Source organism: Pleurodeles waltl, chromosome 4_2 (assembly GCF_031143425.1).
Source record: "Pleurodeles waltl isolate 20211129_DDA chromosome 4_2, aPleWal1.hap1.20221129, whole genome shotgun sequence".
NCBI lineage: Eukaryota > Metazoa > Chordata > Amphibia > Caudata > Salamandridae > Pleurodeles > Pleurodeles waltl.
Window position 1 is genome coordinate 373569445 of NC_090443.1, and position 24636 is coordinate 373594080.

Below are 24636 nucleotides of genomic sequence, written 5' to 3' on the forward strand. Positions count from 1 at the left end.
TAAGAAACCCTATGGCAAGGAGCTATATATTGATGTATTGTTAAGATAGACATATATTTTTGATATGTCTATGCAGCAATGCCCTAAAGTGTCAGTGTTTGCTGAGGACAGTTAATAGCCTTATAGCGTAATAGCAGAGTTAACGTTTGGCACTCCAGTGCATCTAACTTCTGACAAAGGCTACCTAACTATATCATGTAAGGTATCAAAGTAAGGGGAACGTCAAATGCGCCTTACTGTTGCAGGTGATATTTATGTCCAATTTAAAGCTGGCCACTTTTGTGAACATTGCCATACTTTAGTCCAGTGACTTGCAGGGACTGAGAAAGGTTTCTGATGGATACACCTACCTGTGGATTCCTCACCTAAAGAATTCTCCCCCACGCGCCAGATTTTCTTGGCTGCGACATAGTAACACCGAAGTACAACTGTAGCTCCCTGTTAGCCTCGAAGAAAAACCGTTACTCGAAGGCACGGAAAATAGGGAACTGACGTCTCCACGTCGTAGAGGACTTCTTATTGCCTGGATGACGTCATACGGCGTCGTGTGGAGTCTGGCAATTGTGATGTCATCGTAGACGTGCAGAGCTAGAAGAAAATTTCCGTCGAAGCTGGCGCGTGGGGGAGAATTCTTTAGGTGAGGAATCCACAGGTAGTTAATGTATCCACCAGAAAAAGCGTTACCGAAGGTAAATAACTTATTCTTCTAGCCTCCTGGGGAGACATGTGAATGACTCCCCGGCCAAGAACAAAAGCACCAGAGGTGCGACTCCACCTCGACACACCCACACGATGGGCTGCAAAATGTTAGCCAAGAAGGCAAGCATCCAAGGTTGAAAGCCACTTTTTGAAGGGCCTCTGTGACAACACTCCAGCACAGGAAGCCTTTTCTTTCCCCTAGACAGGGTAGAGCCAGGGTCAAGGAAGGTGAAACTTGTTTCAGAAGCCGTTTTCAGTGGATGTGCTGCCCATGGTAGCCACACCTCCACGAGTGCACTACCAAGGTCCTCACACTTGAGGTATCCTTCAGCCATGTTGGTTGTGGCATACAAGATGCACTCTAGGACTCCCAGATACCACACATCACTGTGCTTGAGAGTGCCTCAGCATCAGGACCACTCCATAGAAGGCAATGGTGGTTGTCCTGTAAAGTTTTTGAAACTTGCTTTAAAAACGCTCTGGTGGCCAGGTAACTGTCCAAGTTTTCTCTTGAGACTCCTAGATCCCTATTCTATCTGGTTTGGTTGCCCAACCAGGGTTGGAGTCTCCAAACTCAGTGTTTAAAACTATTACAACGTTTTCAAACGTTTTTTACCTTGCCAATGCTTGTTTGTGCTTGTTGTTTTTTTTTTTTTTTTAATGCTTTCAAAATTCATATCTCCGGAACCCTCTGGTGGATTTTAGTTATCAAGGACTCTAAAAAAAAATGTATGTACACAAACTGAATGTGTGTGCAGTCTTCTTTCACTTTCACGGTTTGACCACCTCATCCAGAATATGAAATTTAAAAAATGTCTAATTGTTGGAACTTTAATTCTGAAGCACAGTTGTTTTCAGAACTTCTTTAAAGACGCCATGGGGGCATCAACATCAACTCTGCCGGCTCAGGAACAGCCATCCAATGTTGCAGCGGAGCCTCAGCATGCACCTGTATCTTCAGGATGTCCGATGCAGCAAAAGAGAATGGAAGGTATCGGCCTTTGCATTGTTTAAAATATAAATATTAAATCAGTTAGAAACCTAGTGAACCATAATTTTTTTGACACCCTTGATTAAAATGGTGAGCTGTTAACATGTATTTTTTTAATCATCTTGTGTGTTTCTTAATGGTGATTATGAACTTTTCAGAACATTTGTAATTACACCTTTAATTGGAATTTGATTACAATTAAGGAAATTGGTCAAGCTAGGATTTAAATAAAGCTGTTAAGGTGTGAACTATGTGCAGTAGTTAGGAGCCATGGCATGGTGATGGGTATGGCCTTCCACAGGGTGGTTGTCCAGGTTGAGAAGGATCTTCCTTCCTTGTGTGTGGATTAGTTTAGTTGTGCTCTTATTTCTGTGAAATTTCACCCAGAGCTTGAAGGGGAGTATGCACACTTTAAATGCAAAACTGTGGAAAAGTCATCAATTGAAGAGCCTCAAGGTCCAGATACCCCCTATCTAAGCTGTAGTGGCCTAACAGTCCTGCTCCATTTTTACACAGATTTGGAAAAATAAAAGTTTTGCACACCTCAAATGTTAGATTTTGTAGTCCAAACTAGAAACAGTTGTTGCTGTGACCACTGAAATTGTGCCTTAAAGTGGGGTGAGGTAACCTACATTTGCAGCATGCATATATTGCCGGTTTACATGCTGTGCACTCCGCTGCCTTTGGTTCTGGTTATTTTAATTCTTTAGTTTTTGTTTTTGTTTTTGTATTCTGTTTATTTGTCCCAGTTTCAAGTATGTTAAACATGACCAATGATCCCATTCTCTGAAGCCAACAATGTGCCAGGACCCAGGCTCTACCTCAAATACTTCTTTTCTGCCATCTGCTCTAGATGTCTGGTATACCATGCATTTCCCTTAAGCATTAACACCAGAACAGTGGAACAGACAGTACATTTTCTGCATCAACCTGATAGAAAGTGTAGAAGACTTTGACTAAGCAGTTTCTTTGAGCTAGCATCCTTAAGACTCTGGAAACTGATAAGCACCCTTACCGCCCAAGTGCCATTCTCATAACATCAAACTATCTTTATAAGCCTACTATTGCTTGTATATCTACTACACAGCAGTCATTTAAAATTAGTAGATTTTCACATAAAGGTCCTTTTTACTGCCCTGTAGTATCTTGTTGAACATTCATGAAATGCATCCCAACACTACTCTCTCAGTTGACTTAGTAGTCTGGAAAATCAGTTTCTGGCTAGAAAACAAAGCATCCCTGCCCTCTTCTCTTGATAGTTCCTAGACACTTGAACATCTCAGTATTAATGTCCCACCCCACAAATGTGACTTGCACTGAAAACAAAATGTTAGTAAATATCTGAAGCATTATTAAGGTTGGACGTGATTTGTACTGAACAAAGGAGGGCCCTGTAAAGAGAGAGAGAGAGAGGCAGAGCCAGGGGAGAACAGCTTCAACAATCTACAAAACCTACCAGCTCATAGAACAGAAGATATAGGGAAAAACCCTCTATAATTACTCAGCATCATAGAGATTTGAGCCCAAACTCTTTTATTTAAAAACAGAGTTTATTAAATACTATTTTCAGACATTAGCAAGAATTTAACTATAATAATCCCTTTTTTGCAACATTAAATTTGAAATAATCATTGTACAGCAAAAATATATGTGGAACCAATAAATGGTATTCACTAGAATCATCCAACATCCCATTCATATTGCAAGTGTTACTATTACATACTCTTTTGTTAATCACACTCCACTCATTCAGTCACACTCAAACTAGAAATATTTTAAACAAAATAATATGGTGAACCAGACCGCATTCCACTCCAGTATATGTATTTCTCTTCAGGGTAAGTCTTGTTGCAAATATAAAAATCTTGTTATACTATACATACATTAATATCCAAATCCCCCATACAGCGATATCCTCTGAAGGCTACACATACAATGTGAGAAAACCAAAACATAGTTTGTTTTAGGAGTCACAAATACAAAACTCCTTATTGGTATATACAGCTTATGGTTTTCTGGTTCACATTCTGTTCCCACTGGTGCCTGCATGCGTTACGGTGAAGACCAAGGTGCACCACCTTCCTCAGGGTGCAGGTGACAAACAGGAAAAGCGGAAAAATTCCAGTCAGGATGTCGGGGGAAAAGAGCAGAAAGGTCTGAAAAGAAAATACATAATGGGCTCAAAATAACATAAACAAATTTAAAAGAAATCCTATTTCATAGAAATCCATGTACTCCGACAACTAGTGCACTCTGTGTCAGAGACAAATACTAGGTGAAACATATTCATGGGTAGAACATAGACACACCAGTTAACACATATATTGCCATCTTGATGTGAGTATTGGCCCAGTGACCAGTCTGGCCACATGATCAATGGAAAGGACAACATGCATGAGAATATCAGACCAATGTCAAAGGAATTATGCTAAAGGTCCCAGATGTAGACTCATTCACTCAGTGCATATGATATATTACCATGCAAAAGAAATGTGAGTGCCTTCCACCAAACTGTACACTGATATAGACCACCCATAGTAAAGACAGTTGTAACTAATTGAACACCTCGTACTGCAGGGTCTGCAAAAGTAAAGTGACCAAAAAGGTAAGCTAGCAGGCTCATGATAGTGCCGTCCTGTAGAGTAGTCGAGGGACCAAATGATACCTTCTTGCAGAGGCCCACTGAATTAAGCAAAGAGACCTCATGTTAAAAAGATAAATCAGACAAAAATATCCACGGAGAAGACAGTCCATATTTCATTAAAGCTTACCTCAGAAAAAAGTCTGAAGAGGAAACACAGAACAACGTCAACAAGCATGGGAAAACAAGAGACTAATATGTGTCCAGCATAATCCATGTTCTACGTGCTCACCTCACTCCATTAGTCCAAGACAAACATTTCGATAAAAGTCTCCAAATGCAAATTTCAGAATACAAGGTGGTAAGATACTGTGAAAAAGCTCAAACATGCCAGGAGCCACAAAGGGAATAACAGAATCAGGCTAATATATATACACATAAAACTTGTATGCCAAAAACACTTCAAAGCAATACAGGAAGCACTTATGACTCTGAACTGATAAGGCTGCAGAGAGATAATGAAAACAACACAGTGTTGCACCTCTAGAAAGATAGAAAATGGAAACAGCACCATTGAAAACACAGAAAGAGAGTAATACAGACACGTATCCAATCTAAGATGGATAAGGGGCCAAACCATGCAAGAGCTGTAAGCTCCCTTGTAGTGAAGTTAAAATTTGAGAAACAGTTTCCCAGGTCTGCTGCAGAGAAACTCGAAACTAAGGGGTCCTCTAAATAGAAGGTAAGTCAACTGTATGACCTACACCAGATGACGCTAGCTGGGTCATAAGTGGTCAAAGACATGGCTACCCTCAGAGGTGGCTTTGCATGGAGGGGAAACCAAAAATCCCAAACCAACTAGAGGGAAGCTTCTACTCAACTACCTCAGAGACTCCTTACCTCCACAATGACTGCTGTTCATCTTGTCTAACCTGTGCAACGGCAGCGTCCCGTAAGTGGAATCAGAGGCATAGGCGGAGGACAGACCTCCATAAAAAGGCATCGTCCCTCGCAGGGTCAAACCAGGAGAGAACATGCACTACTGCGTCTCTGGACAAAAGCTGGCACAGTTTTGGAAGTAGTCTATTGCACCCTAAAATACAGAAATGAATTAAAGTACAGAAATTGAACTCTATTGTGTTCAATTCTACACACAGATATATACAACAAATTTTAAAAAGTGCACTAAAAATCCTTATAATCCCATGCTGCTGCTATGTTCAAAACATCAATGGAAAAGTAACAATAATAGAAAAATAAGAAGGCTACCAGCAGTTATAGGGAGAAACTAAGAGTACTAGCAGCCCCCAGCTTAAACCTGAGGTCACAAAATAGAACTGGACAGACACCGCCTATCATACTTAGCTTTTCATGAGCCCCCGCTAAAAGAGACATGGGACCAAGGCACTTGTACCAGTAGCAATACTGCTAGGGTATAATATATGGCTAGAGACAAAAAGTCAGAAGTAGCCCAAGGTCCCCAACCTACCCCCTGCCTTTTAGGTGTACAAATGGAGACCAGAGCTCCCTCCCAGACTGAAGATGGAGAAAAGGGGGTGTAAGGCGGAAGAGGAGGGAATCTTTAGTTGAAGGCATTTTCCTGTGGCATAATTTCATTGAGTCTTCATTTGTAGGTCCCCAGAGTGAAAATCCTAAATACTTCCCTTTTCTTGCATATTTGGGTATCATCTTTGCCTCGCTCTGATCTTATTTTCTCTAGGATGATTCAGGCCAACTTCCTTTCTGTGTGTCCTATTCATATCTAGTGTTCGACCAGTGGTGCTCAACTACATTTGATGTGAATCACAGATTTATGTTCATTATATCTGGTTTCTAAATTCAGGGCCAGTTTCTCTCATGGAACCGGTGACAGACATTAAATGAGGTGTATGACGTTAGATGATCTACAGTTGGTAATGTTGGATGAAGTGATCTGCCTGTGCCCTCACTGGATAGAGTTTGCAACCACAGTCCATCACAAGTGTGGCATGGTCCACACTTATGGTCACCCTTAACTGGATTAAATCTCGTTACAGACGTCTGGCAAATGTTGCTAATGTCAGCCAAATTAGATTTAACTAAGATGTTAGTCGAATTGCGATTCGGCTTAAAAGCAAATATTGGTTTAGTTAACAGACCCAAGTCTCGATTAGTATTAGGACTGTTCCCAATCTGATGTATTTTAGATTAGAGTGACGTATCACGCACACTAGTTTCTCCGCATTGTTCCTCAATCAATCCTAGAACATGTGTTTCCTATTATAGTATTTTGCTCTTTTAAATGCACTAGGCATCTGTGGTATTCTCTTGACAGTGATTTCTTCTTGAATGTCTGAGCACTGATAAGGAAATCCTGCCTATTGATGCAATTCCTATGCAACTGTAGTAACTGACTAAATTGAATTCCTTGTTTCTGGCTTCTGGAGTGGAAGCTCTCAAAGTGAAAAAGGATATTCCTTGCTGTGGGCTTAATGTACAGAGCAACTTGGATCTGTTGGTTCTGATGTTGGATTCAAATATCCAGGAATTTGACTCTGTCAATGCTCATATTAGGGGTAAATTTGAGGTTAGTGCCAGGAGGTGTTCTTTTCCTTAAAACAAAACATTTTTTGTCTATGTACCTTGACCACTGGTGGATATTTTCATAGAAATGGGCAACCTCATTAAATATGTATTTTTCTTCAAAATCCCCTTATACAGGTTCACCAAACTCAGAGTACAGGCCGTCCCCTTGCTTACTCCTTTGGTCTTTTGATATAAAGTTCCATCAAGCTCCGTGTTCACAGAGGACGATTTCCGGGCATTGCATAATGAACTTGCTGTGTCCTTTCTCTCCTGATCTGTTCGTAATCTCATTAATTTCATCCAAGGCCTTTAGTTGAGGGATGTTGGTTTAAAGTGCCTCAATGTCCATGGTGCGCGGGATTTCTGTTTCTGGATCAAACCTTATGCCTTCAAGTTTGTAGAACATGTGTCCTGAATTTTTAATATATGCTGATTGAGCCCTCACCAGCAGTTTGAAAAATACATCTACGTATTTTGACAAAGGTGCTGTAGCTGACCCAATGTTTGATACAGTGGGGCGCAAAGGTGGATCTGACATATTTTTGTGCATGTTGGGAACTCCATAAATGAAAGGTAGTCGGGTATTGGTACGATTCAGGAATTCATATTCTTGGTTGCAGATTATCTCTTTTTTGGCTGCATCTTCACTGATGGTGTTGATAAGATTTTTAACACTTTTCTCTGGGTCCTCTTTAACAGTTCAGTAACGATCATGTATACTCAAGATTTGTTTAATGTTTTTTCTTTATAGCCTCGAGTGTCAAGGAGGACAATCCCTCCATCTTTGTCACAGAGTTTCACTGTTACCTGATTTGGATATTAACATATGTATAGTACTTTGATTTTTACGTTTGCAACGAGACTTACCCTTGAGAGAAATACACATTCTGGGGTGGACGTCTGTCTGGTTCACTATATTATTTCTTGTACAATGTTTCTAGTTCGAGTGTAACCAAATGAGTGGAGTGTGATTGACAGAAGAGTGTATGTAATGTTAACATGTTAACGCTTGCAGCATGAATGGGCTGTCAGGTGAATCTAGTGAAAAACATTTATTATTTCCACGTATATTTTTGCTGTACTACAATGATTTGTTTTGATTCAGTGTTGTTGAAAAGGGATCATTTTTGTGAATGTCTTTGATAGTGGCTGAAAATAGTATTAAATAAACTGTTTTTAGTATAAAAGAGTTTGGGCTCAAGACTATATGAACTTGAGTAATTATTGAGGATTTTCCCCTATATCTTATATTGTATGAGTTGGCATGTTTTGCAGATTGTTGGGTGTGATTTGTATGCATTTGAATTTTAAATGTGCTGAAAGAATTCAATGACTGTTTGTTTTTCCTAATTCAGGTTGTCCAATGCACAAACAGGCTTCTCCAGAAACAGAAGCTGAAAATGTAGGCTGTCCTGTTATGCCCCAGCATCAAGAAAGAGCATACGAATACGTTGAATGTCCTAGTGCTGCCTCTGCAAAGACAGATGACATTGACCCTAGTAACATGGTAACTTTTAGTATTTGCAAATAATAAATACATATTGTTTTGCCATAGTTGTGATAGTACTTGCCTTTCCCCAATTCCTTTTGCTTTTCCTGTATAATTCACAAAACGTTTAGCCTAGGCGTGTCCAAAACAGTCCCAAAAAGGTGGATCAGTGTGGGATTTTCTTTGTATTTACCTGGGTTAAATTGCATGCATGCACGAGAATGTACCTTGTACCTAAAAAAAAAAATTACAGTCAGTAATAATCTTTTAAAATAGGCTGGATTATACCGTCTTGGGCTAACATTCAATAGCTCAGTTTTTTTCTCTTGTAGATCACGTTCCTCCATCATATTAACACCGAGCATTTTAGAATTCTTTCTTCATATACACTAATATTGTTAGATAGCTGTTTGATTTTATAAAGTGTCTGCATACCCTAGCGTTGTTTGTTAAATCTCATACATGTGTGTTTGGGAGTAGGTGAAAAAAAGGGGGGGGTGGTCTTGCCTTGTAATGAAAAGGAAGTTAGTAATGGAGACTCTAATGTTTGTTCTACTGCAACCTGAATGGGTGCTAAACTAATGTAGAGGGTTATCAACTTTAACTCCTAGCCTACATTACATTTTATATGACTATTATGTAACATAAGTACTTTATTTTTCTTTTACAACAGATGCCACCACCAAATCAGGCGCCAGCTCCTGATCAGCCTTTCCCACTCTCTGTTGTCAGGGAAGAATCATCAATTCCAAGAGCATTTTCTGATTCTAAATGGGTGTACCCATCTGAGCAGATGTTTTGGAATGCAATGCTAAGAAAAGGGTATGTATATAGAAAAACCATACTTCACATCATTGAAAAAAAGAGCATTGGAAACAATATGTATAAGAATGATGCAGCCATGTACCTTATTTTTGGACATGTTCAATTGTAAGTTCTTGTTTAAGTCCTGCAGTCGCACTGATTTCATGTTTTCTTCAGAAGCAGTGTGACCAAAGGCAGAAAGATGAATATAAGTAGTCCCTTGATGTGATCAATGAACGCCTTATTACGAGGTTGGCGGTCTAAAGACCGCCAGCTGCTGCTGTGGCGGTCTCCACATTATGACCCTTGCAGAATTTCTTAATATGTGCTGGTGGCCTAGTAACTGCCCTTATTTAACAGGGCCGGCTATTACATTTTTCTCCCATGTGCGATGGGACTAGTAATTATTTTAAATAAATGTATGTATCCTGTCCTCCTCCTTCGGTTCATGTAGCTGTTCTGCAACCCACAGGCATTGTCTACATTTCATGGTGCGGTTAGAACACTTTGTTTGCTGTGTCATCCTTTGTCTGGCAGTGGATGAAAGCGGGTTGAGGGTGGATTTAAGACTCAGTATGGTAGTCAGTGCGCCTGTGCCACCACCACCAGTTTCTGAACAGCGCTTTGAGCACCGGCACTTATTATTCTACAAATTAAGCTCTGCCTGGTGGTCAGACCGCTAGGGTTCTGCCGTTTCCACTGCCAGCTTTACCACCATGAAAAGGCTGGTGGTAAACAGGTGCACATGGCATGTGCAGGGGTCCCCCTGCCCAGCACCCTTGCAATATTCACAGTCTGCTGTGCTGACAGGGAACATTGTGAGGATGCTTTTGCACCCTGCAGGTGACAGCATTGAAGACAGCTCGATTTCGACCCAGAGACCTTGGTTTCCTCCTATCAGCCTAGCAGGAAACTCATAATGGGTCCGACGGGGAGCTAGCCAGTGTGACGGCGACCTCCCCTTTGGAAGTTCCACGGACGGGTCTTCCCATCCGCCGAACTCCTATTGAGGCGCTGAGTCTTTTTTGGACTATCTCTGGCCAGGGGCATATGTCAGTTTTTCTCCCTTTGCCTATTAGAGAAGTATGTTATTATTACGTTCTGCAGTTGATAGTGTAAGCAAGCACCAAGGAGTTGGAAAATGTTTTGGAATTGTTGAAACCCTTCCTAAAGCTGCTGTCCTGGAATATCTCATTATAAGCTTGAATCCTATTAAAGTGTCAAAGAAAGTTCCAGCAACTGAAAAACTCATTTTGTTTAGTTTGGATAAAAACTTCCTATGGTGGTCTACAAAAACATTTTATGTTCTGGTATTACAATTAGTTTCAAAACACATTGCCTTGATTGAACGAAACATATGGTGAAAACAATTAAGATTATCCATTGCGAGGCATCAAACTATTCCATTTTAAGAAATGTTTTAATTTGTTTAGAACTGTTTCAGGAATGCATTAAAATATTTATAAATCCTATAACACTCTGTTATTTCGAGAGGCTCGTTCAATGAAGTTCAAAGCTTCCCATGCACCATTAATATCATTCAGAGAAAATGTTGTTGTTTTTTTATTTTATTTTAAGAGTCGAAGGTGGAACTAATGCAAACATTGCATTTGGGACATCCTGCCCAAAATATATATAGTATGGGCAATCCCCACCATCAGGTTTGTTTGCGTACCAAGTCCCTCTTAATGTGAAGCAGGAGACCATTAATGCAAAGGCCTAAAAATAATTTGTACATTGAATGATCTTTCACAATTATCAAGAAACATTGCTTTTGTTTAGGTAGTGTAGAATCATTTACTGTGTGTAGATTGTTTATAGTGTAGCAGCACTTTATATCTAGACTGTAACAGCCACATCTGGTATTTAAGGGAATATTTTGCCTCTTTAGCATTATGCCAGGGCTTTCAATGTGCAACATTCAAATTCAAGCTTTTCAGTGCAACATGAAGATCTTGGCCAACAATTGAATTGGGGTGATTATTAATAGCCAGTTCTGTTTTTAGAAATTCTCAGAATGCGTGTGGAAAATCAACAGAAGTTTGGAGTACCATAGTCCAACACTTAGGACATCTATTGTTTGGGATCCTGGAAAATTGTCATATTTATTTAGTCCACTGGATAAGTAGACCCAACCTTTGCAAAACAAACCCTTTTGCTGCTGATTTACAATGTTAATTATTCCTGTGGGAAAGGAGATTGGTTGTTGCTAAACAAAGATGCGCATCCACATGTGTAGTATCTTCAGAATTGTGTACATGGTTCACTAATGTAAAGCCTTTAATATTGGGTGAGTGTTCTAAGGAAAAACGGCGCGCTGTAAGATCAGCTTGCACTACTTACAAAGGTGACATTGCAAAAACACGTACACTGTGCTAAGTGTAACAATTTACAGCTATACATAATGCTGCCAGAATGTTCCTTTATTATATACAAGTATATGCAGAAACATACAAGAAAGACTAGGGTGTGTTTCTAAAATAGAAGTATCAAAATAATATTTCCATGTGCAAATAGCTTTGAGAATAAGACACACAACATTTTGACTGCGACAAGACCTTGCAGAGTTCATCTAGTTGTAAAATGTAATTGATTGAGTTGTTGGCATACACTCACAATTTTGTAAACAAGAGAACTGAGGCACAGTGAGATAAAATGGTTTCCCTGAGAACTTTACAATGTGTTCAAGTGGAGAAGGTCAGACTGAGAGATCTTATTGACCCCCACCTACCAGCTTAGGCACTGACCCACAAATATAAACTGGGTTTATAACCTTTTGCTAAATTGAGTACATGCTTTAAAGTAAAATGTTCATAAGATTCTTCCTCAGAAACTAAAGTAAGAGGCAGAGCAGTAAACATGTGTTTATCCTGAACTCTGCTAAATAATTGTAGCAGAGTTCAGGATATATGCTAATCTGGCATAACAAGGCATGTCCTATTAAGAGTCCAAATGTGATCAAGAAGCTGTCCTTGAAAGAAACCTTTCATACAGATATCCTATGACTTTTTAAATATTTGACAGAAATAAAACACTGTATGTTCAGAATTCCTGTAATCTGAGATGTGGCACAATCAGAGCTTTGCTAGAATCCAAAGCCTGAAATAACATGAACCCTGGCATAACCAAAGAAGATATTATCAGAACCCTGATATGAGAACACTGGGAAGACTTGTCTCAGCACTACATGCCTTCAAATGGGATAAGTGTATTTTATACTGTGCACATATATATTTATGAAGCATTTGTCCCTTGGACAAGTAGATATATAATTCCACAATCCTGTAAGCCTGAATTAAATGATAACCCTTTCAAATATAAGACTCGAGGGCATGCGCTCAAGAGTGTTTGAGTCCCAATTGAAGCTTCAGCATTTGGATGGATAAATTACCTATTGCAGTAATTGGGGATTTCAGTATCTTTTGTTCCAGTGTATTAAGAAATTACAGCTCTTAAACACAGTCTACCCACTATAAGAGTGGTATAGCTATTATAGTATTATAAACTTTTCAAGTTCAGGTCATTATGTTTTCTCCTGGTTCCTTGATAGATCAGCCATCAAACCAGCTGAATGGGAGCCAATTTTTCCTTCCACGGTTCTCATTTGTTCTTCCACTGTTCTACTGTTTCAAGGGGTTTAGAACCTAGCCACCAGCAGAACTTTCTATATTTATGATGGTGGGAGCCACCATTAGTTTGGTCTTTGAAATGTTTGCAAGAATAGATAACACTACTAGACCCCACTGCAGACCAGTTGGGGACTGATTGAACATTTTAACATTATCCGAATTTAGTACTTTATGAAGCTCTTTACATCCTGTGACTAGAGGACATTTTCTGACATTTCAGTATACTGGAAAAATATATATAGAGATTGTTTGTGAGCAAGGGTGCTACAATCCACCTGTTTTAGAGCATTTGATATTTCAGTATGATTTGACATACATACCAATATTGGAGCCTCTTAAAACCTAGCATCATGTGTCTTGTTATTATAGTGCAGCTAAATCTCTCAATGAACCATTGTGAGTTTTAAGGGCCTCTAACATTCCTAAAAATGTCAGTCTGTCACCCAAACCAAATGCAGTAGGATAATTTTCAAATGTTTTATAGAAGTTCTGTGTCCTACTGCCTCTCAGATGAAACTTCTATTTTTGAAGAATGTTTTTAATTGTATTGAAAGCTTTCAGTCCTAATCACAGAGAGCATTATGTCTTTTGCTAGCGCTTTTACTTGCCTGAAAAATGTTTTGTTTTCTCCTTTTACCCTCCCATGAGTGATTAAAGGAGATGATTTGGAAATGAATAAAAACGTTTTTCTTTTATACCTTTCCTTAAACTTTGTCCTTTCATGAAAAAGCTGAAGTGAATTGTTGGCTTTAGCTTGTTAGTGCAGCGACCTCCTAAAGAAATTAGGGATTTCATTATTTTTCCATTGAAAGTACTCGCACCCACTTGGGCACAGCAAACTACCAGTCCTATGACTAAAGCATTGCCATATTAATTGCAGGAAAACATTCAAGTTTAGATTAATAATATCATTCAACAGATTCGACTGCAAAAACAAATTTAAGGCAGACTATGACTTGTAAGAGAATCCACATAGGCTGTTTGAAATATAGACAAATGTTTAAATCCTGGCTTAATGAATGATCACAAGTTAAAACTTTGATTGAGCTGTTTGAAAGACAGATGTCTCAAATGTAATTAGGTCAGTATCTGCTTATTGACTGGGAAGAAATAGAATTTGTGCACACCACCATAAAAACTCTCCATGTTGATCTTTCGTTTTTCGCTATTTCCCAGCAAAGTATAACTAGTTCAGCTAAACAGCATTCTAGGTCCTCCAAACATGTTCCATCGTTGACGCTGCTGATAGCCTAAGGCCTGGGATTATTTTCCTAGTCAGTGTACTCTTCCTCTGCATGTTAATTTTAGTATTTCAAATCTATCCTCGTTGGGGAAGGTCTTTTTCACCAGATCTTAAATCATTTTTATGTCTTGTTTTAGTGACGGTGCGCATGCACTGGCTCGAAAAAAGAGCTGTTGTATGTACTTTGTGGGCTTCAGCCCAGTCATAGGCTTCCGATTTGATGGCTCCATCGTTGCTCTATTATCCATTCTCCCCATTTGTCCCTGACATTCATGTGTCATGCTTGTTCCAGGGTTTAACCCTCCCGAGAGCAGTGACCAACAGCACCTAAACATCCACAGTGACCATTTTAGGGCATTGTTTCGGCACTACTTTGTTTCTTCACAAGACAATCTGATAACATCTAATGAGATAAGGGCGCTCCCCTCTTTCACCAGTGAACTTGTGCGCTCACGTGCCTTTTGTTCACATTTGGATTCCTTTCTCTTCCGTTTACACTCATTACCAATCAACAGCACACCGTTTCAATGTGTGTCAGACTTACACTAAAATTGAAGTTCACTGGTGGTTGGAGGCTCTAAGCACATGAAAGATGGACTAGTTTGGGAGATTTTCATGCTCTACAGTGGTTAACGTAGTGGCCATCTTACAATGAAGACAACAGTTGAGTCATGGTTACAGAAAAACAACTATAAAGCAGGAAAAGTTGGTAAATAAGGAAATCATCTATCACTAATGTTCATAGGTAGGCAACTGTGTTTAAATAAAGCACAGATTATGTAAACTGTATCGTAAGCCGTCTTTACCCAAGTATCTTTTTGCAGTCTACAAATAGAAATTTAGCCACATTTAATAATAAAAAATAAAAAAAAACCTGTGGCCACCTTGATGTGCAGTTTGCGATTCATGGTATAGTGTTCTTGACACTTTCAGTTGCCAAGGCTGCAGAAACGCACCAATCCTCTTCATGGGTTCTGCCAGACAGACAATCCTCCCTTCCAATGGAAGCTAATAATAATAAAGGAGGGAAATTAGGACTAAAAACTAACACCACGCGCTCCTGAGGTTGTGGTAGCAGGTGTGGTTGGGTCATAGACATGCTTCTCATCTAGATGCTTTATGCTTCCCAACATTCCTATGGACTAGAACGGCTAGTGAGATTGTCTGATAGACGATTGGAGGCTTCGGGTTTGGTTGGAGTTCATAGCTTAAAAAAAAAGAAATTGGGTATCTGCTGAAGGGAGTAAAGGGATTAAGAGACAGCTGTAAGGTTGATAGTGCCACTTTTACGTTTATTCCTTCTTCCTGGTCCAGACCTTTAAATAACCAGTAACTGAACACTGTTACTTTTACAGGGTCACCACACTTAGTGGTGTCTATACAGTGGGGCATGAGAATGAGGAACAGCGGCAGAGTGATTGTGGCATTGCCTAGTTTCACTATCAGGAAACGGGATTGTACCTCATTAATTTTGCAGCAAGGTTTGCTGAAACCTCTCCCCCTTGCCCTTTATATTTTATTTCAAAAATCTCTCAGAACGTCTCGGTAATTAGCAGTTGTCAAATACCAGCTATACGTCAAAAAGAGAAAATAAGTGAATCTCTTTGAACAAAGGCATCTGAGCAATATGAACATGAACACGGGCAGGTCAATCACGTCTACCACATACACAACAGATTATATTTTCTGTTACTTTGGGATACAACACACACAGCTTTAAGCAGATGACAAAAGCATTGAAGGCAAGCCCTGAGCAGATAGCTGGGTCATTGCAGATACCTTTAAAAAACAGTTTACCTGAAATATTCCTGTCTAGTGGCCAATCCCAGAGTGGAATACGGAGTCGGGGTAGGTCCTGGACGACCATTGACAGCGCCGCATTCTGCGCTTTTGATAAGAATTCCGTGTACTCCTAGGGCGCCACAATCTCTATTTGGGATGGGAGACTTTTATTTGACAAGTCAGTCACTGGATTATATATACTTACCTGTACCTTACTTAGGTTCTTGAGGAGAAGTGATAGTACTTTTTGGTCCTGATGAAGCGTCGCTGGATCCCTTTGTTACCAAAAGGACACGAAACATGTTGACCCTTGAACAGAGGGGTTAGGATAGTGTCCTCTCCCCACAACCACATTCTTGTGAGAGTGCGTAGGAGCATAATCTTTTTAAGCACTCCAGTTATTTTTTATTTTAGCCTAAACCCGTTTCTGACACATTAAATTATGATGGTTTGGGTTTAGAGCTATTTTTATTTCTCACCTTCTTTTCTCTCCTCACCTCAGTCACCATTTGGTTTCACCTTCAGCACCTCTTCTAATCTGAAGTACTCCGGTTAAGAGCGCCCCTTCTTTTGAAGGGGCGCCCGTCCGGCATTGCAGCGTCGGCCTGACGAGCGAGCCCAGTGATGATGCTCTACATCCGCATGGCTGTGTGAGGGCTCTCTTTGCTCCTGAATTAGCTCCCCTGTATTTGTATTTTCACTTTGTGTCGTTTTGGGAACAGTGTACTTTACAATTTATACAACCCCAGAGTGTGCCTCGGGTCTCACAAAACATAAATAAGCAGGCAGCCCAGTGACACACAAATCACGCACTAGCACAGCTATAGGACACAACCACTTTTGTGTAAACACACCCAAACATGCACACAACACAAAGGCACCCACTCAAAAGTTATAAAACACACATTTGAACACAGGTATACATGACACATCTGCAACCTCAGAAACATATGGCTAGAAAACATTGACCGTGCCAAAAGCTCGAAGCTCAGCCATTGCTGAGATCTATTGGCTTTGCCAATGCTCATTTTATTAGGTGTGTTATTCTTCCCTTACCTCTCACAACTTGCCCTTTGCTTTTAGATTCAGAAAAATGCCTTCTTTTCCTTCAGACAGCGCACCAGGTCACCTTTGAAATTGTGTGTGTTGTGGTGCAGCACTTTTATCTCCACCCCCTCACTGTATTTATGAATTTTGTGTGTGTGTGTATAAATATAATGTAGGTTTCATGGATAACCCGGGGAAACAAATATTGAACAAAGTTTACAGTACTAATCAAATAGTAAAAATATTTTTCATGCAATAACCAAGATATCCCTCTTCTCATTAATGTCCCTTCAAAACTACATAATAATGTGTAATGCTACGCCTGAAAAGACATTTTTTATATTCTACACCACTCAAAACTGTTCATTCTTAATCAGACTTTCCCCATTCTGTTAAATGAAATCTGATTTTATGCCATCATATTTTACTAATGACGAATTGCCAGCTTTTTAAGTATTCCTATTTGAAATGAATCACCAGAAATGTAATCCAATCCTCAATCTGTCAATTTGTTTTATCTTGATTTCCAGACCTTAAAATGTTTTCCTGGCAACTATTGTAACATGAAAAACCCATTTTTTGTTGTACAACGTCTAAATCCAATGCAATAAGATGTAATTCCAAATTGCACGTAACTGACAATGTCCCATTCCAGTTCCAATCTACAGAAGAACTCCTCCTGAAAGTGTGCTATCGTCAGTCTCAATCAGAAACATTAAAATTTTTACCTTTTTCAACTCTTATCTATTATAAAATAACAAAGTGAAGGAGTAGACATATTCATATCAACAAACTAAAGACAACTTAATATCTTGGTAATTATAAATTTCTAATTAAAATAATTCCCATTCTTGAATAAAAGACCACAGATTTTCTCACATTTATAAAGTCGCCATGTAAATAATGACAGTATCCTTGGAACATTGCTCTCTGATTTCAAACATTTATTCTTTAGGTCCCTAAAAGGTGATAAATGTATGGATAATATCAGGAAACGCGATACTGTTGCTAATTAAAGCATACACTTGTGGAGCTCTGGAAAGTTTTGGCAGGGTATTTAGCATAGCAGATTCCTTCACAGATCAGATTGCTGGCTTCAGTGGATTGTATGAGGATCTACTACCAGACTGGACTTCGTTCTTCTTCATGAACTTTCACAGTCGAACCCAAGCCTCCAACCTGTTTAGTTGAGACATAAAACACAAATGGTTATGTGCCTTCCTCTGAACTCTGCCAAATGTGCTGGTTATAGTCTCTGCTTTGCAGTACTACAGGATTGGAGAGAAAATAACTGTTTCCTTCTCTTTACACCCCCCCCCTTGCTTGATGCAGGAACTGCAGGATCTCCTAACATTAATAACATCCCTCCATCCTGATCATAGGCTGCCTTCAAATTCTGTCTGCCACCCCTATCATGGACTGGTATTCACTCAGGCATCCTTACAGTCCATCATCATGGGTGGATTCCTTTTGACAAAATTCCCTGACACTGTACCTTGCCTTTGCCCTTAATATGACAAAGTGGGTGGAGATGGAGACATTGAGATAGAAGGAACCAAATTGCGTGCCATAAAGGTAGTGGGTGCCGTTCATGAGAAGGAAGATCCAGCATCAAATCAGTTGGTGTCTGAAAAGGGCTTTGCTGGAAAAGGGAAAGAAGGATCCTAGAGATAAGTTGTGAGATGGGGAGGAAAGCATAGTGAAGATTAGGAGTGGTGGGGCAATTGGAAAGGTATTGGTGGGGTGTGTAAAATAAGCTAAATGGAGAAAAGGTGGTACAGGGGAGAACAGCAATGACTTATAGGCCACATACTGCCTAATCTGCCCTTGTCAAAGCATTTCTGTTGTAATTGATCCTGCTATGTTAGCTTAGTTCTGTTATTTTCTAATGCCATTGATGAAATAGTGACAAGCTTTATCAGCCAAATGTAATTGAGACAGTCTTATTTAAAGAAGATAACTGTTGGCTTAATTTTCCTGGTAAGAAGAGCTACTACTTTGCTTGCCAGCTCTGAAACTCAAGTGGGCATTGTCTGAATGTCGATCATGTATCCCAGCTGTGTGCATGTTCAAATTCAGGCACTCGAGTGAGCATTGTCTGAATGTCAATCATGTATTCCGACTGTGCATTTTCAAAATCAGTCATTTGCCGGAAGCACTTCACGGTGATGTAAATGTCTGCCCATAAGTCATTAAATATTTGACACAATATAGTCCAGTTTTGAATAGCCAGTGACATTCCACTTCGTGCTGTAATCTTGTCGAGAGGTTAAAAAATGTGGCTACCTGGTGTTGGAAATGTATTTCTGATGTGCGCTATGTATAACAAATTCTGATTCCAAAGCTCCACCAAACTTGCAAAAAAACTAAAACCTTCATACAGATATTTCAAATAAAGAAGTGAAAACCTAAATGAATATTCAAGGTGCATGAGAAGAAGAGAGAGTTGGTTAACTTTCTTCAAGCTTTATTGAGGCGAGGCAGTTTTCACTGGTGATGACCAAGAAGCATCAGTCACTTCTGAGTAGGAGAATAATTGGCAGAGCATCAGATTCATACCATCATGTTACAGGAGATTTAATGTGTCTCAAAACTTCTTAATTGGTAGGTGGAGATGGAAGGATGATGACCTAAACCCCCAAGACATGACAAATATCATAAAGATTCACAATAAAAATAACGAACAAGCGTGGAACGAGATCCTTAAGTGGGAAGCACTGCATGCAAGGTGAGTTTTTGTTTTGTCTTTTTTAACTATTGCAGGTTTGTCCAGTATCTGCAATTTTTTGTGTTGCTTTATACATCCCACAGGTTGTGGTTTATTCTTTGATAGCCATTTTCTAAAGGGTCCTTCTTAAAAGTGTGCAATAATGTAAACCTCCGTGTAAGTATTGATCTACGTGCATGTGTTTGCTTATGTAGATCTATAAGTAGCAAATAGACTTATGTTTGTTATACAAAAAAAAGCCTTAAAAGTGTTTCTCCTAAACTACACAGTTTGGAAAAGGAGCCAGATCGTCTTGATAAATACATTAACTTTAAAAGGTAACGCTTTGGGATTGGTGTCACTGCTGAATAGCTAGTATAATTTGCTCTGATGGGCTGTTTAAGGAGTGTGTATATATGTGTGGGTAGGTGTGTAATATATGTGTCCTGCACTGTTGTACTTTGTTCAATTTGCAGACATTTCCCCTGGTGTTTGTCCTGTAATTTTTTATTTTTTTGTTCCCACCTCCCCCATCACCTCAAACAACTTTTGTTTTCCTTGAGGCTCTTCTTCGGAAGATTGTCTCAGTTTTTTTTAATCTCTTCTATGGGCAGTGTGTGTACATAGTACAGCTGTTGAAATGTCCGGCACAGCAGATTGTATGGCATGCAAATCTAGTACCGTTTTGCCAGGAGTTTGTTAGCAATCAGTCTCGTCCTTAGGAGTTAGAATTTAGATCTTTTGACCTCTCAAATTAATGTAGACACAGTGTGCGAGCCGCCACTGTGTAATCTGGTATCATATAAGTAGAGATGAATGGGTGTTACACATCGTCCATCATGGTCACACACCAGAATTTGTGGAAATCCCACCTTCACTTCTACCAAGAAAAGAAAGGCACAAAAAACTGCAGCACTTACAATTGGAGGTATTCAAACTGATATAAAAAAAGCCATAGTGGAAGTACCATTTGCAGAAAAGTTTAAGTGTTTTACTAAAGATTCTTTCTCATATTTGAAAGATCAGGGGAATGGCGACAAGTACTGGACTCAAGGAATCAAAATAAATTCTTGAAGATGCAAAATATTCTTATGATTGCATTACAAGAAATCATTCCTTGCTAAAGAAGAAAGAAATTCTAGCGTCAATAGATCTGAAAGATGTATGCTTTAAAATCCCAATAAATGTGAAGCACAGAAGATTCCTTTGCTTCCTAGTTACTTGTTGCCACTACTAGTTCCAAGCCTTACCCTTTGGCCTGAAATCAGCACATTGAGTCTTCCCGAAAAGCCTAGTGCCAATGTTATATTTGGTATCCTTAGCCTCGTCTTACCCCAATCTTTTTGCCTTTATCTTCTAATTTTTTTGACCATCTTTTGGTTGGCCTTAGGACTCAGCAATTTACCACTGCTAACCAGTGCTAAAATGCATGTGCTTCCCCCCTCAAACATGGTAAAATTGGTGTCATCACAATTGGCACATTTAAATGTAAGTCCCTTGTAAAAGGTTATACCATATACCCATGGCCTGTAAATTGAATGCCACTAGTGGGCCTGCAGCACTGATTGTGCCACCCACTTGAGTAGCCCTGTAAACATGTCTCAGGCCTGCCACCATAGAACCTGTATGTGCAATCTGACTGCCACTGTGACAACCTCTTGCCAAGCCTTAAACTCCCCTTTTCTTATATATGTCACCTCTCATGTGGGCCCTAGCAGCTTCTGCTTTCCTTTGCCACTCGCTACTTTCAATCACAACCCGAGCCGCTTTGCCAAACGGTTCAGCTTGCACCTGTGAACCTTACGGAGCAGCCCTACGCTCCTTTGCTGCTCATTGCCTCCAGTTAGCCTGAGCAGCTTTGCCCACTTTTTGCCATTTGCATCAGTGAAATGTCTGGAGCTAGTCTTGGCTGTCCGCAATTCACATTTGTCCCCAAGTGTGGATTTGTTTAGTTTTTTAATTTGCATGAAAAAGGAACCAATGTATCTATCTCAAAAGAGGCAACACATTGATGTGATAAGAAGCGTTCCCGATTTCAAAGAATGTGACCACAATAGGATCTTTGAAAGGCAATACTAGAGACAATATTATCTTGTGTTTATCTATTTCTTCATTGTCATTAGCACATGAGCATAATCCAGGAGCAACTAAGCAATGGCAACAAGTCTCAGGAGGTTGGTATAATTTTGTGGTCGTAACACCAAACTATTTAATGGTGGATAGAGAAGAACATCTAAAGGCAACCACTCAATCCCATGAAGTCCCAGCATTTCTTAACTAAGGATGCTTCACTCACCGGATGGGGTGCACATTTACTAGCTGTGGAAACAAATGGTACATGGTCTATAGAAGAGTGATAGTTGCACATCAGTATCCTAGAACTTAGAGCAGCAAGGTTTGGCTTTAAAAGCTTTCCTGCCTACATTTCATGGCACCCACAACTCGGTATGTATGACAGTGCTAAAATCATGTTTTAAATCTTAAAGCAAGGTGAAGCCAGATCGAGTCTGCTGTTACAAGAACCCCAGAGATTGTGAAAATGGGGGATTCAGCACAATGTGGAGCAGTCTGTGGAGTCCACAATGATTTGGCAGATCATCTAAGCAAACCGTTATAAGTCATTCACAAGTGGGAAATAGGAAACAATCAGTTCAGTTGAATCCTTCCTATAAAGGGCACTGCACATTTGGGACATGCTCGCTACAGACCAAAACTACAAATGAAGAAACTCTAAAGGGAATGCCTTCACAATACTTAGGACTGAAAAAGTAATTTATGCTTTCCCTCCAGTAGCTCTAGTCTCCAGAGTGCTATGAAAGATAAAACGGGAGAAATTTACAATGACACTGATAGTCCTGCTAAGGGCACGTCAGCACTGGTATGTGAAATTGTAGAACGTGTCAGTACAAACACAAATCTAGTTCAAGCTGGATGCTCAACTGCTCTCAAGGTTATTGCCGAGAAGAGTTAACCGCTTCCCCGCCATAGGCGTAACGGTTACATCCTTGGCTTTGGCGCTGTGGTGCCATGGACGTATTCCCCCCGTGACGTCTGATGACGTCAGCACGCGCTCATTAGAGGCTGCTTCCAGTGCGATCGGAGAGAAATGTTTTGCATTTCTCTTCCGATCATGGGGCTGGGGACAGCACAGAGACATGAAAGGAAAGGCCTTTCCTTTCATGTCTCTTTGAGCTGCAGGAATATATTGTTTTATTGTTTGTTTGTTTTTCTGTATATTATGTTTAAAGGGAGCAGTCCCTTGAAAGGGTTGCTCCCCTGGGGGCAATTTTTTATTAGGCCATTTCTGCCTCCCCTGGGGGCAGATCGACCTGTTTTAATTAGGCCGATGGGGGAGAAACCACTAAACAGGGATTTTTTTTTTTTTGTTTGCGACAATTTCTCCCAAGGGTAGCAAATTTATTTTAGGCCATTTCTGTCCTCCGGGGGCAGATCGGCCTATTTGTATTAAGCCGATCTGCCCCCAAGGGATGCAGAAACCACTAGGCAAATGGGTTTTTTTATTTTATTTTTTTTAGTGCCAATTTCACGCAAGGAGATCGACCCCTTAGGCAGTGATCATTCTCCTGGGGGGGGAATTTATTTTAGGACATTTCTGCCCCTCTTGGGGCAGATTGGCCTATTTCTAGTAGGTCGATCTGCCCCCAGGGGGGCAGAAACCATGCAGGCACTAGGGATTTGTGTGTGTTGTTTTGGGGGGGTAGCCTCTTGCGCAAAGGTCACTCCCCATGGGGACACATTACTGTTGGCCATTGAGGGCAGATCGGCCTATTTTTGTAAGGCAGAAAGCCCACCAGGGAAGAGATTTTTTTTTTCCCAAAAAAAGAGGGTGGGGGGTATGGCCATACAACCACCCCAAGTAAATGGGGACAAAGTTGTTCTGCTCACCGGTGGGTAGATGGGACAATTAACCCCGATCCATTCCGTGTGGGGGGAAGGGAGGAAGGGAAAGGGGCAGAAAGCCTACTAGATGCCAGGGAATTTAAAACAAAAAATAAATATTGTGGGGTGGTGGCTACCAACCAGTATGGGCATGGTTATGCCCACACTCCAACTGAAGGGATAACAGTCTTTCAGCCTCTCCCCCCGCACACTACAACATCTTATTCCACGGCAAGCAAGAGGACATTCGATTAGTTTGGGTTTTTAGTTTTACATTTGGGGCATGAGAGCTTGGCTAACACTCGAAATCGTCCCACTTGGAGTGGTGAGGGCTGCACTTTTTGGACTTTGGGACGCTTCCATGTAGAAATATCTACGAGACCTAGACACATCTGAAAACTATACATCTGGGTGAGTTCATGGTGGTGTGCTTCACGTGCACCCGCACCATTTTCGTACCTGCAATGCCCTGCAAACCTCCAACTTTGCTGGAAATCACACATTTTCCCCACATTTTTGTGATGGAATCTGCAGGAATCCACAAAATTCCTACCACCCAGGATTGTCTCATCTATACCGATAACAATTTTGCCCCACTTGTCAGCCTAAAAATGTTTTTTTTTTCCCCCCAAACTGCCCATTTGACTCACTTTGGTTCCCCCTCATTTTTGACATGAGTACATTGAAAACCCATTGCAAGGAGGTGCAGCTCCTTTTTTGGCTCTGGGTACCTAGGGTTCTTGATGAACCTACAAGCCCTATATATCCCCGCAACCAGAAGAGTACAGCAGACGTAACGTTATACTGCTTTTGAAAATGTGACATTGCAGGAAAAAGTTACAAAGTAAAACGTGGAGAGAAATTGCTTTTTTTTTCTTTTCTTTTTTTTTACCTCAATTTAATTTTTTTTTTTTTTTTTCCAGCTGTTATTTTCTGTAGGAATACCTTGAAGGATCTACACAAATGACCCCTTGCTGAATTCAGAATTTATTCTACTTTTCAGAAATGTTTAGTTGTCTGGGACCCAGCATTGATTTCACATCCATTTCTGTCACTAACTGGAAGGAGGCTGAAAGCACAAAACATATAAAAAATGGGGTATGTCCCAGTAAAATGCCAAAATTGTGTTGAAAATGTGGTTTTCTGATTCAAGTCTTCCTGTTCCTGAAAGCTGGGGAAATTATTTTAGCACTGCAAAC

At 40.1% G+C, this 24636-nt stretch overlaps 1 protein-coding gene across 4 annotated transcripts in view; it reads left to right on the forward strand.

Annotated features, from left to right (window-relative positions):
• The window catches only part of HCCS (holocytochrome c synthase), a 133386-nt gene that overhangs the window by 34826 nt on the left and 73924 nt on the right, over positions 1-24636 (forward strand). For all 4 annotated transcript variants that reach the window (XM_069231490.1, XM_069231488.1, XM_069231487.1 and 1 more), the window contains 4 exons: positions 1558-1690; positions 8192-8343; positions 8999-9147; positions 19439-19558. In XM_069231490.1, coding sequence (XP_069087591.1) covers positions 1576-1690; positions 8192-8343; positions 8999-9147; positions 19439-19558 — 536 coding nt within the window. In that variant the 5' untranslated portion in view covers positions 1558-1575. The remainder of the gene's footprint in view (positions 1-1557; positions 1691-8191; positions 8344-8998; positions 9148-19438; positions 19559-24636) is intronic.